At 35.5% G+C, this 14328-nt stretch overlaps 1 protein-coding gene across 2 annotated transcripts; it reads right to left on the minus strand.

The window, feature by feature from the left end:
- Positions 1 to 63: 63 nt before the first annotated feature.
- On the minus strand, positions 64 to 12416 carry pwp1 (PWP1 homolog, endonuclein). 2 transcript variants are annotated; one of them, XM_028449976.1, is made up of 15 exons: positions 12229 to 12416; positions 9826 to 9884; positions 8732 to 8898; positions 8568 to 8653; positions 7585 to 7681; positions 7384 to 7494; positions 7154 to 7284; positions 4290 to 4363; positions 4080 to 4176; positions 3364 to 3425; positions 2895 to 3006; positions 2667 to 2757; positions 812 to 933; positions 589 to 694; positions 64 to 471 (listed from the first exon to the last, which is right to left on the minus strand). In XM_028449976.1, the coding sequence occupies exons 1-15, from the start codon at positions 12292 to 12294 to the stop codon at positions 377 to 379; spliced, it is 1476 nt and encodes a 491-aa protein (XP_028305777.1). In that variant the 5' UTR covers positions 12295 to 12416; the 3' UTR covers positions 64 to 376. The 2 variants fall into 2 exon arrangements, with proteins under 2 accessions (XP_028305777.1, XP_028305776.1); XM_028449975.1 differs by having other exon boundaries at positions 4290 to 4366.
- Positions 12417 to 14328: the final 1912 nt, after the last annotated feature.

Consider the following 14328-nt stretch of genomic DNA (forward strand, 5'->3'; position numbering starts at 1 on the left):
TAAATAAAAGATGACGATGGAACAAGGAGTTCATTTTGGGTTCATGAACACAACACAGACAAATGATGAAAAATCTCATTTATTTAAAGAAAAGTTCAAAGAAATGTATTACATTTGAACTGACATGTTATTTTAATGCAACATTTTTAAATGAAAACTGGTCATTAATACATTTTAACTGAACAAAGAAAGGACTGTACTTTAATCTTCATTTCCATGGAAAACTCCTTTTATGAGTCGTTGTCTCTAAACATAGGCATGTGTCTGACGTTCACTGCTGTTATCTGTTCTTTCTGTGAAATGTTCGCTGCACGTTGAAGGACGTTGTATTTTACCACCTTTTCATCAACATCCTGTTTATTCCAGATGTGTTCCACTAGGATGTCTCCATGTCTGCTGAGGCTGCAGAGCTGGACGTCTGTGAACCAGCACTCACCACCAGTCGCTCTCGACTACCAAACACCTCGGATACTGAAATCAACCAGAGCATGAGTGGATGAGCCAACAACTTCTTTAACACGGAGCAGAAATTATTACACAGTGTAAACTAGGTCATGTTTCTCGTAGAAACTATATTAAGTTTTGTACCTGCAGCGACGTCGCTGATGTCCCAAACTCTCAGGCCTTCTCTTTGGCCCCCAAAGGCGTAAATGAAGGGCAGGTCAGGGCAACATGAAGCACAGAACAACACACCCTGTACACACAGAGCAGAGGTTCAGATTCTTCTCTTTAGAACGACTAAACCCCATCACACCAGAATGTAAACCATTAATAAATAGAACATAAGTGAACGTAATGGTTCAGCTCTCACCATCTTCATGTCCCGTGTGTGAACCAGGCTGGGTTTGTTGCCCAAAATGTCCCAAACCTTCACATGTTTGTCAGACGAGGAGGTGACCAGACATCCTTTAATCTGACTGCTGAGGTCCAAACCTGCAGCAAAACAGCAGCAGTCATTCCTCTGTTAGTTCAGGGACCAATAACGTGGGTTCACTTCAGTTTTTAGATAAACAAACAGACATTAGAGAAAAACAGACTTTCTGATGCTAATGCTGTATCCTCTGAATATCCAACACCTCTGCAGATCTTTAACCAGAACAGATTTATGGTTTAAGCATCAAAATAAAGAAAGAAAGAAAAAAGAACTAAAAACAACAAGAAAACCCCAAACATGTATAAGACTTGCATAGGGCAGGATCAAAAAATCAGACTCCATAGTGACACGACGGCAGCGCCGCTGATGCTGCGACTAGAGGATGGATACGCAACCGAAGCCCCACGGTACCCGACGGGTTGGGTCGGTTTCAGACAGATATAGAACTGGTGTTCGGGTTCGGTCACATAGTGTGATTGCTTGCAGCGTCCTTCCATTCCAGCAGTGAGCGCAGCTACAGCGCTGCAGGCAGGAGCATCGAGCAGACAAGGACAGTCTTGAAGCCATCCACCGTTGAAACATTCCTTTTTCTGCACAATAACAGAGATTATCCTTATCTCTGATACATGGATTATGTAAATATATTTACTGGGTACTGTTTGTGCCACTAAAACAAACTTAAATATGTCATTGTATGAGGAACTCGGACAAATAAACACAGCCCGATCCGCACTCCAACTGTGATACGGTTATTTATTTACTCGCCAACGTGACCGTTTACTGCAAGACCTCTCTGCACGCCTTATTGGAACCAAACAGTAGTTAGGTCCACCGCGCTCGTCTTCTTCCAGTCTCCAAGCCGTCTTCTTCTTCTTCTTCATTTCCAGCAGAGTGGACGCCTCTCCAAGCCCCGAAGAACGTGCATCTGCGTCATTTGACATCACGTCTGCAGAAGCACGCGGGAAATTTGGCCACGGAACAGCAGAATAAAAATGTATCACACAATCTGCTGAAGGCAATAGTTAGAAATGTGTGTGGCCTCATTCTCTTTGGTTTTAAACGCTCCATCACACGTCAGCATAAAAAGACTTAAAATGAATGTTGATTTTTTCACATATCCTGCCCTTTAAGAGACATCTCTAAAACACATGTATCACATTTATGTTTGGCCACATTATATAATTCTCTTATTTACAGTATAAACTGTATATGACCTGGAAACATTGAGTCACAATTGTTTGTAACAGATTATTGAATTCGATTCAATTCTAATCCTGATTCGATTTAAATGGCGATTCTGATTTTACAAGTATTGCGATTCTACAGTGACTATTATCACAATTTTTTTTCAAATCCGTTCACCCTGGAATTGAGCAAAACCCAAAATATGTCCGATAAAAGGGAAATCACAGCTGCACCTGTTGGTGCATTAGTGGACCGCCACTCAGCGGCCGTCCACAAAAATGTGAAAAATACAATAAAAAAAATATCGATTAAACATCGGAAAAAATTAAATGAAAAAATCAACTCTGGAAAGAAGAATCTATGTTTAAAACCGGCACCAAAAAAACATGATATATCGTAAAATGTATTTTTTTTCCCCACTCTTATTATTAAACTATAAATATTAAAAATACTTGCGTTGTGAATCCCTTCTTCCAAAGTAAATAGTACCAATGATTTAGCACATATTGCTCTGAGTCATGTAAACATGTTCATCACTTTGTGGAAAAGTCAGAAAAACGACAAAGTAAAAAGCTTTGTTTTGACTTGAACTCAGGTTTCTACTAACCTGACACTTCTTCATCATGAGCCCTCAGAGTGAACACAGGTTTATCTGATCGAGCATCCAGACAGTAGACGAACCCGTCATCTGTGCTGGCCTGAAAACAAACACACACACAATCGATACACTTTATAATGTCTGACTATCCTTCATGTCTACGAGTCTAACATTACATTGAGAAAAACTTCACAGGAGAACGTTTACTGTCTGTGTTTTTAGGATTCAAACCCTCACCAGGAAGTTCCATGGAGAAAAATGATCCCAGACCAGTCGCTCCACTTGTCCACTGAACCTCCAGGTCCTGTGGCTGCTGTCGGGGCGACGGCAATCGTACAGAACAGCCGTCCTAGTGAGAGAGAGGGAGAGAGGAAGAGGGGGAGAGAGAGAGAGAGAGAGAGAGAGAGAGAGAGAGAGAGAGAGAGAGAGAGAGAGAGAGAGAGAGAGAGGAGAGGAGAGGAGAGGAGAGAGGAGGGGGAGAGAGGAGAGAGAGAGAAGAGAGAGAGAGAGAGAGAGAGAGAGAGAGAGAGAGAGAGAGAGAGAAAGAGAGAGAGGGAGAGAAAGAGGGAGAGAAAGAGAGAGAGAGAGACAGAGAGAGAAAGAAAGAGAGGGAGAGAAAGAGGGGGAGAGAGAGGGGGAGAGAGAGAGAGTTAATGTCAGCCTATGTGAGAAAACGTTCATGAACTGTAAACTTAAGGACCCTCACTTGTCATAAGATCCAGATATTAAAGTTTGCGCCTCAAATGGGTGGAACGTCAGAGTTTGGATCTGCAGAAAGAAAACATCTGCATTCAGAAAAGTCACATCAGTGAACATTAGAATTAGAGGTTGACCGATATATCAACCATCAGCCAAAAAACAATAAATAATTTATTTTGTGCGACCATAACCAGCCCTCCCTAAGGAAGCGTTAGAAACACTTTATTATAGGGAGGATATAAAAAGATAGGGGGGAAGGGAACAGGGAAGAGGGAGTCAGGGTAGAAAAGAGTTGATTATTTTAAAGTGAGATGTGATGTTGTAGTTGTGCATATGGTGAAAGTGTGAAGCTTAACTATAATGGTGGTGGCTGTGAGTGAGTGGTTATACTATATATTTAGTTTAAAACGACTACTTGCACATTGTATATTGTCGTCGAGCTATACGGCTACTTACCCGTCCTGTACTTTTTGTTTTACTTGGTTATGTACGGGTATATTTAAAGTTCATTAAATGTTAAGACTTCTATTGGTGTATTTAATTAAATTTATAATATATACATTTATATCTTATGAGTGTTTGGATTGTTTTTCATGATCAATGTGCTTTAAAAAAAAAAAAGGTATATCGGCCATCGACTGAAATTCTTTTTAAAGACTTTGAAAATCCCATATGGGTCGACCTCTAATTAGAATCATGTGTTGAACTCATCTCAACGTCTACCTTATCAGTGTGTCTGCGTAGAGTGGTTGCCGGTTTGCCTTGGGTCAAATCCCATATTATTACTGTATCATCTGCAGATCCACTGGCCAACACGTTCCTGCACAGAGAGAACGAAACATTTATTGGACACGATGATGCAACAATAAGACATGTAATAACCGTTTTCCTTAATGTTCTGTAAACGAAGACGAGGACAGTGATTGGACGGACCTGATCTGTTTGTTCCAGGATAAATCTAACACAGCGTCTGTGTGTCCCTCCACAGGCTCTGCTGCTGAGGCTCCCTGCTGCAGCACAAGTGCAAAGAAACGTGTGATATTATAAATTTAGAGACGAAGGATGAAAAGCTTGAAGCTCCTGGAGAATATTTATTTTTATAATCAGTATAGGTCCATAGTGTAGGTCTCACAGATCAATAAATCAATGATCGTTTGCTTTAAAAACAATGATAACTCGAAAGTTTAATTTGTTCTTCTTTTTGAAATTGTCGAAGACTTTCCGTGCATTGCATTGTGGGATGTGGAGTCCTGTAGACAAATGCAAAAAAAGTGTTTTTACTCCACTTAATTCACTTTATTTCATTTTATTGTTTATTTAACAGTAGACCTGAGCAATATATCAAGATTCAAGATATATCGCGATTTCTATTTTGGGCGAGATAAAAAATTACAATATTGCCTAAAAGGATATGTCTATTTTATAGCTTATTTTCTTTTTAAAATACTTGTTTTAGGAACGGCTGCTTTTTCTACTTCTCAGAACAGCATGAAAAGCACATTTAAACGGATTCCTGAGTGCGTTCTAACCCAGACCTTTACCTAAACAAGCCACACTCTAGAACTCACTCACATGTGCTGTCCCTGCGAAGAGAAAAAGACAAAAGTGGAACATATTGTGCAGCTGTTTATTAATAAATGAGCCTGTGTAGCATTTTTCATCAGACATTTTAACCCAGAATTGTCTTCCTGGTCTGACTTTATTGAGTTAAAAATATCAAGATTTATATCGTGCAACGCAATTTCAGAAAAAATATGAAGATATGAGTTTTGGTTTATATTGTCCAGCCCTATTTAACAGGGACATTGTGCAATACACGACTGCACCAAAGATAGCAAATAGCTAATTAACATCTGCAGTCTCTGAGCAGGTAAACAAAATAGAAATACAAGATAGAAAACTGGACGATACATAGGAACAAATAAAATAAACAGTATCCGACACTATTTTTGGTGTCGTTTGTTCCCAGTATTCCCTGTGATATCACCTCACTCTGCGAGACATTCCTTTACAGACACATTTGGATCTTTCTGTATGAGCCTCGAAATAAACATTCACCATTGTTTTGCCACATCTTCCAGTTGGTGAATGAAAAACACCAGAAATGTGTTGGGAAGTCACTTTGGCAGAGTTTTTAGGGGCAAACAAGAAATCACGTTAAGAATGAAGCAAAAACACTTACTATACCTGTATCTGTCTATGCTGGGACTCCACATCCCACAATGCAATAGGAGTGTGACAATATCTCAATACGGCGATATATTGCAATATTTTTCAATATGCTTGTCTTAAGTATCGATTCAAAAAAATAATATATATATATTTTCTTTTTTTTAATTTAAGATTTATTTTATTATTTTCAAAACCTTTTCTGCTTTTTCACTAAAATGTGCAGGTAAGTCTTCACAGAAATGTTGTCACTGTTTGTTGAAGGAACCAATATATTGTTTACTGGAATATTGCACTATAATGGTGTCACTGGTAAGAAAGACCCTATTTATTGTTTACAGAAAGCACTATTGGAGATTAGTTTACATTGGTATGTTGACATTTATTTACAGAAATGTTGCACTAAAATAGTGGCACTGTTCATAGGACGCTTTTTCAATTTATTGTCTTTCAGAAATATAACATAAAAATTGTATTTTTTCACTTAAGCTTTTTTTCTTGTTGCGTCATAGATTATCGTAGATTGATTTCTGACCAGTATATCGATAATCGCCACATCGTGAGACAATCGTTATCGTGAGTTTTGTATCGTGTATCGTATCGTGAGGTACTTAGAGGTTCCCACCCCTACAATGCAATGCACAAATTATTTCCAAAATCATTAAAAAAAAATTGTAATGAAAACAAACTTTTAAGCAACAATTTCCCCTTTTACATCTTTCTTTCAAGCAAATAATCTTTGATTTATTGATCTTTGATGCATACATTCTGTCTTTATCTGATGAGAGAAAAAACACCTCATGCAGCTTTAAATTGTTCAATAATTTGATCCTTTTCATGATTTATTGTTTTATATGTAGCCAGACTCCATGAGTGTGTGAAGATTAGTTCTCTCCTAAAACTCTTAACTACTTTTAAATGGATCTACTTCCACCAAAGGAAATGTAAGCGATGATAGAAGTGCAATGAAGTGCATTTAACTCACATAATAAAAGCATTTAAAGTAGGGCTGGGAAACGATTTTGCCTAAAAAAAAAAAAAAATCTCATTTTTAAAAGAAAAATTCGAATTTAGATTCGATTTTTTTTTTCAATGCACTTAGAAATGACTGCAGACATCAGATATATTGTCAAAAATGCAACTTTATTGCTTTAATTGTCCTCAAGAGTTAAAATACATGAAACAATCCCAAAAATAAATAGTAAATGAGGTTCTGTTATTCAACTATTTCAAGCTTTAATCCAGGTTTAAGCAAAAATGCAACAGCAACTTCACAGTAGCTTAAAATTCTGATTAAGAAATCATATAACTACATATTTTATAACATATAACAGTACAATTAAAAAAATAATAAACTCTTCCCTTAGCATCTCAGCATAGTGCGAATAAAAAATGAAACATGCCTGTGGCACACATATAGCCTACTCAAAGGGTAAAGTAAAAAAAAAAAAACAGTGGTGGGAAGAAAAAAATATATAATTAAAAAAATAAATGAATAAAAAACTCAAGTTTGCAAAATAAAAATTGTTTTTATCTACAAATTCGATGAATCAATTTCTTGCCTAGCCCTAACTTAAAGCAAGAAAATCACCAGAATGTACAGTACGTGTCACGTGTCTGCTTTTTACCTTTTTGCTCTTCTTCTTCTTCTTAGAGGCCTTTTTGCTCCCGAGTGTAAAAACCGGCTCCAAACAGTCGACCACGTCCAGGTCCCACACGTCGATCTGTGGAGTCATGTTTCCAACTGCTGCGTAGTTTGCTGCAGTTTGGGAAATAAAAGTAGAATAAATGACCAGGCATTATGAATATATATCGCAATAAGAGCAGATGGACGGTAGATAAAAGAAAGAGTTCTGACCGAATCCTTCCCCGGGGTTTGGATCAAAGCTGAGCCACTCCACACAGAGCGGGTACGCTGGCAGCAGGATGTCATGGTGGACGTACAGAGAGTTCTCCTCAGAGTTATAAACTGTGAAATCAGACCATGTTATTCACACACGTGATGGATAAAAACTAATGGATGATTATTGTTCCACGGGTAATAAATAAACGTGCTGACCAAAGATCTCCAGATTGCAGCAGTCCTTCTCTGCTTTGCCTGCCAGGATCAGGTTGTCACTGGGTTTGATTTGGAAATCCTCTCGTTCATACTGGGCCTAAAAGAAACCATGGATACATTTGAATTAGAATTAATAACATGACTAACGATATAAGGTGTGAAAGTGTTACATTTTTCAGTTACAATTACGTTTGTTTGATTACAATTCAATTATGATCACAATGACCAGCATTTTTTTCACTTACAATTAAATTACACTTATTTTTCATCCTCAGAAAGTCAATTATAATTATGTTCTCAATTACTAAAGTTCAATTACAATTAATCACAATTACGGTGCCTGAAATAAATAACCTAATAAAAGTGAACCTTCCTCTTGTGTTAGCATTCATTTAGCATCTCTTATAATAACGGGTCCTAAATCAGCTGTAAAATACAATAAAACCTAATATCAATCATCTCATTTATTTGCTATATATTGGTTTCCTTATTAGGATTCCTAATCAATGAAAACATGGGTTTTAATATTCATGGTGTGGGCGTTTGAGTCTTTTTTGTGTCAGTGTATCCATCGATTTCAATTTTTTTTTTAATGGTAAAATGTGGGAAAGCTTGATCATTAATTATGTATTAAGTTAAGGGGCAGAAATATAAGCATTTTATTCTTCTTACTGCTCATTTAAAATCATAAAAATGTTTAATTTGGACTGTGATATTATTTGATGTAAATGGAGAATCTACAGTATGTTGGTTTGCATTTTCATGAAAGGAATAAATAAATAAATAAACACACATATTTTAATAATTGTTAAGTACACGTGTGTAGAAGTGTACATAAAACTCTAACACGGTTCCCCAGTTTTTTCATTGAATTACAAATGACATTATTATAATTTCATGGCAATTACAATGTCAATTATCTAAGCTCAATTACAATTACGACAGCAACATTTGTTTAAACTGAGAATACACAGCAGACTCACGGTGTCTTTGATGGTGATATAAGGGTCTTCCTCATTACAGCTGAACACTGTCAGTCCTGCCAAACTGTCGCCAAGATTTGCGGTCACTAAATTAATCACAGAAGAAGAGTTTTCTTTATTTAGCAAAAAAATATAAAAGACAAAACAAAGTCCTCCTCTGTCACCTGTATCTTCTTCATCATATTTATCCAGGCCGTACTCGGCCAGCTCGTCTTCCTCATCTTTACTCTGTTGATTTTCATCTCGTTCAGCTTCGTCGCTTTCTTGACTCGGGTTTTGTTCCAAAGACACGCCTTCATCCTCGTCTTCCTCCTCCTCAGCTGCTAGTTCTCTAGAGAAATAAAGCAGAGAGATTTTCACTACTTATTAGTAATATATAACTGTAATAGTTCTTATTAATACAGAAGCATTATATTTAAATCAAGTGAAACACCAGAAAGACCATTTGTTATATAGATTTACATCACTTTTAGTAACGATTCATACAAACTAGGGATCGACTGATTCAGGTTTTTTAGGGCAATAAAAATTACACAATAATGATAACAAATGCTACAAGTCTTAATTAAAAAAAAAAGAAACATTTAATGAAATTAACAAAGGTGAGGTAGAACAACAAATAATAAAAACGGGTGATGTAGAACAAGTAAAGACATCTCATGAATTATTATAAAAGAGAACTGTTCGTCCTGGTCCTGACAAAAGTTGGCCTGACTGAAGATATATTTTATTAACAGGATTATTGCGTATAAAAATATATAATTATAGTATTAAACACAAAACAAAACCATGAATAATAGTCTATTCCAACACAACCCCAGAACATAAACTAACAGAGGAAAATAACGTGATGTCAGAGGCTCATTAAACAACAAACTCTTCTTGTTTCTTTTCTAAATTGCATCAACATTAACAGAATAAATATTCAAACAAGTAGTAAACTGCTTTTCTAAGTTAAAAACTTCTTCTCAGCGCAGCGCTGAGTGAGAAGCAGAGAGAGAGAGAAACACACACACGCAGCCGCTCTGTAAACAAAGTGGATCAGTGAACATCGCATCGGCCGATCACTAATACAAACTAAATGTAAAAAAGGCCCAAATGGGTCCATGACAGATTCATTAATTTAACAAGAACTAAAGAGAATAAATGTAAATCAAAAATCATAAAATGATTCTTGACTGTTGATGTTTGCTTTTATTTTGAAGGACAGAAAACGTAACTTGTTGTGAATGTGTGTGTGTGTTTTACACACTCTTACCCCAGCTCGTCTTTAGCCTCTGCTATGATTCTCTGCAGCTCGTCTTGGCTCAACTCAACCTGGAGTAAAAACAATATTTAACCTCATTTACTAAAATATATATTTCACACAGAAAGCTTTACCAATGTTTGACAAGGATTATGTTACTGCTGATTTGTTGCCACCATTACACCATTACCATGAATCATAAATGTTGGTATTATTTAAATTATTCTATCTCAATGTGAGCGTTTTTGGCGTCGTTTGGTTGTTTCTCTGTTATTTTTTGTGTATTTTGTTGTTGTTCGTCTGTTCTTTTTATTATTTAGTATATTTTTCTTTTTTAAAATTGTGTGTTGTTGGTATTATTTAAATCCTCCTCCCTCAATGTGTGCATTTTTGGTGTCGTTTGGTTGTTTCCTTATGTATGTTTCTCTGTTATTTTTGTGTATTTTGTAGTGATCTTGTGTGGTGCTGATATTAAGTATTTTTCTCAGTGTGTGTGTTTTTGGTGTCATTTTGTGTATTTTGTTGTTGTTTGTCCTTTTTTATTATTCGGTATATTTTTTTATCTTATTGTGTGTGTTTTTGTTGTCGTTTTGTGAGTTGTGGATGGTAATATTTAGAATGATTATCATTTTTAACTAAAAATAAACATTATAAAAGCCCATAATTTTAATGCTTTCATTTGTTAATATTCCCTGTCTCTCAAGTTCCCCCTGTAGTGACATCGCGTACCCCTAAGGGTACGTTTTAAAACCAAGATTCACCAGGATGTTCTGGGATAAGTGGTTTTGCAATGAAACATCGAATTATGTCTGAATAAAAAGTACAAAGACACAACTACGGTAATGACTTTAATCATGACCATTAGGGGTGTCCTGATCCGATATTGATATCGGGCCGATATGAGCCTGAAAACGAATGTCGGATATCGGATTCAAATTTCCGGATTTAGCGATATTTTTATTTTATTTATTTATTATTTTTAAATTTATTTTATCAATTGTAGAATACTGTAGATATTATGTTGAAGGTAAAAATTAGGGATGTAACGATTCACTCAACTCCCGATACGATTCGATTCACGATACTGGGTTCACGATACGATTCTCTCACGATTTATTTTACAAAATGAGACTGTAGACAAATGATGATTGAAAAATATTCCTTTATTTTTTTTGGGGGGAAAAAAACTAGAAAATACTGTACTATTTTCCTTTTATTTTTCATTGTCAAAAGAATCCCTTGATAAACTATTCAAAATAATGCAATTTAACTAAAAATAAATCTTGAATGAAATAAATAAAGGAATAATACAAATGAAAATGAAGCCTATTAATTTAAATTCTGGTTCTATAATAAACAATGCAAAACTGCATAATAGTTCTTTTTATTTTTAAAAGTGCAACTGAAAATGTATTTTGTGCCTTAACGATTGGACTTAAAAAAAAAAAAAAAAAAACATCATTGTCCTGTATTTACGTCAGATATTTGTTTGGACCAGCAGAGGGCGCTGGTAACCCAGTGGTCAGTTGGCATGCAGCTAATAGAGCAGTGAAGAAGAGATGCTATGCTAGCAGACAGAGCTAATAGAATAACGTGACTTTTACAGATATTCATGTAATATTACAGATATTCTTTCGGTGCTAAAGGGGTAATGAATCATTTATCAACATATTTAAGAGTAGAAGGCAGCCACAAAGAAAGTATTAGCAGACTCCGCCCGCCGCCTACACTTCTGAATAGCGCCCCCTGATGGTTAAAAAAGTACTGCGATTCAATTTTCAGAAGATTGATATCAATCGTGATACTTATGAATCGATTTTTAACTGCCTTACGATTAATTGTTACATCCCTAGTAAAAATGTATGTAACCAATTGGTTAAAAATAAATGGGTCAGTTTTTCCTCATACCTATTGTTGATGACTATTGTTCTCTGTTTGAGTGACATCAAACCTTTTCTAACATTCCACACTACAAAATAAGTCATTATTATTTTGTTATTAAATAAAAAATAAACTAAAATTAAATAAAAAAAATTATAAGTATGATTCATGCTGATATCGGATTAATATCTGTATCGGCCGATACGCAAGGCTGCAATATCGGTATCATATCGGAAATGAAAAAGTTATATCGGGACATCCCTAATGACTGTGGAAGTTTTTGCTATTACGTATTTGACGCAACTGTTATATTCAGACACTGTTATTTTACGTTTATCCAAAGTAAATGTTACATATATTGAAACTAAGTGATCAAACTATCAAATATTTCCCATTTATCCTCTATTAAAACCAAAAAGGATCTGATTTTTGTTGAACAACTGTAGCTGTCTAAACTGCGCTGCTGCCATGTTGACAGGTTAGCCACCGGGTAGCTAACTTTCATTAGCATCAAACCACGTTTACGGTACTCACTTTGTCCGGGGTTTCCTTGGCAACGCCTCGCTTTACCCAGCTGACACACGTGATCTGAGCACTCATTCTGTTAAAAGCGTTGCTTTAAGTAAAGTGTTACAATCTGATGCTTTTTAAACAGTGTCTAAAACAGATCAACACTCACTAACGTAAATACATGTGAGTCTAAATAGGTACTGTTTGGCCGCACAGTGATGACGTAAGGTGTTGCCAAATACTAGGGAAGATATTCCGCACACGAAAAACAGCTTTTAAAATAGTTTGTGTTGTTTAGCTCAGTATATCTCAACATTTTCAGCCACTGACACTAAAAATAAATAAATAAATACATGTCTTTATAGGAATCCAGAAAGTGTATTATTATTTGCGTATATCGTCATCCTTAGATGTAAATCATTGTTTGAATCAGAAAAAAAAGTGACCAAAAATGGTGGAAAAGGTGGTGATGGGATTTATTTTTTTAAAAAACACCGAAATTGGTTAAAAATTGCAAATAGCGGGTAATGGAATTTAAAAATTTAGGGCAAAAATCATCTGGAAATATGGTGGAAAGGGGTTAAAAGTGACAATAATGTGCAACATTAGGTTGGAGATGTGGTGTAAAGGGTTTATTAGTGCCGAAAATGTCTTTAAAATGAAAAAAAATGTGCAGAAAAGGCATTTAATTTTGATGGAGAAGTGGCAGAAATGGGGGTAATGCAGCAAAATGCATTAAAGGAGCAAGAATATTAAAATAGGTTAAAAAATGTAAAGTTTGGTGTAGTTGCAGAAAAAGGGTAAAAATAAGCAAAAAAAAAAAAAAAAATGGGTTAAATTGATTTCTTGAAGGCATCTGGTGACCCACATCCAATGTCTGACCCCTAGGTTGAGAACCCCTGCTTTAGCTCATTAACTAAATTCGTGCAACTGTAACAATAACCAACTGCAATGGGAATAATATATATCATAAGTGCTCATGTTATTCAGTTTAACACCCCTTTGCTTAATTATATTGTTTATACTGCAACACACACCAACGTAAATCTTTTTTTTTTAATTATTTGTCACTACATTTGCTAAATAAAATTTAGTCATCATCAATCTGGACAATATTCAGACCTCATTTCCATTTATGAGTGATTAACAAACCAGATTTATTTTTAAATGTTTTTTTTATTTATTTATTTAAAACCATTTCATAACACAATGTTGCAACAGAATACAGTGGTTTAAGCACCAGAATTTGGATCAAATAGAAGCAATAACTTGGTATTTTATTTGTGAAGCAAATGAAAGTGATATTCTTCAAATCAGGGTGTGTAGCGGCCTTTTCAAATCCACTAATCTGGTTGTGCATAGATATGTACAAAGTGTTGCTTCTTTCACAGGTAAAAAGTAAACATCATATTGGAAATGTTTAATCCTAAATGTACATCACAGAAACTCTAGTATGTGTAACAGGTTTAAATACAACAGAAAAAGTGGTGCTTTTTAAAAAAAATTTTTTTAAATGGAGCAATACTGATATTTTGAGTGCGTCACACATTCAACGTGCAGCTGAATGAACAGAGTGAAAGGCTTCAGGCAGTAACACACGTGGATGGAAATAAAAGTGGATCTAAAAGGCACAGAAAAGACAAATATTCCGTAGACGGGCAGAATTATTGACGGTATTGAAGATATCAAACAAGAACTTATCAAAACGACTGCTGAGTCAAAAGATAAGGCTTTTTTTTTTACTTGACATGAGGTACAGTGGGTAAAAAAACCTGCTGTGTTGGTCTCACATCAAAAAAAGCTAAACAGAACTCATTTGCAAATTTGTGCAAAGAAATGCACTAAAATGTCTTTTTATCTGCAGAGAAATGTAACAGTTCATACCAGTAATCGGCAACTTTTATCACAGCGGGGCCACAAAAATGTGATAGTCTGACCCAAGGGCCACATTATTAACATGTCAGCATTTTAAGAACCTATCTGAGAATTAACACAGGAAAAGAACAAAGGGTTACTGTGTGTTTTTGTTGTCATTTTGTGTATTTTTCCTCTAATTGTTTTGTGAATTTAGTTGTTTTGTGTTTTTGGATTCATTCTGTGTGTTTTTACTGTTGTTTTGTACAT

This window comes from Gouania willdenowi, chromosome 6 (assembly GCF_900634775.1).
Source record: "Gouania willdenowi chromosome 6, fGouWil2.1, whole genome shotgun sequence".
NCBI classification, from domain to species: Eukaryota; Metazoa; Chordata; class Actinopteri; order Blenniiformes; family Gobiesocidae; genus Gouania; species Gouania willdenowi.

Bases quoted from the DNA above. Each gene is read 5' to 3' on its own strand.
- pwp1 (XM_028449975.1), bottom strand. From the start codon at position 12,294: ATGAGTGCTCAGATCACGTGTGTCAGCTGGGTAAAGCGAGGCGTTGCC. The intron at 7,682-8,567 runs GTGAGTCTGCTG...GGTTTCTTTTAG, and splicing joins ATATCACCATCAAAGACACC to GCCCAGTATGAACGAGAGGA. The intron at 695-811 runs GTGAGAGCTGAA...CTGTGTGTACAG, and splicing joins ACACACGGGACATGAAGATG to GGTGTGTTGTTCTGTGCTTC.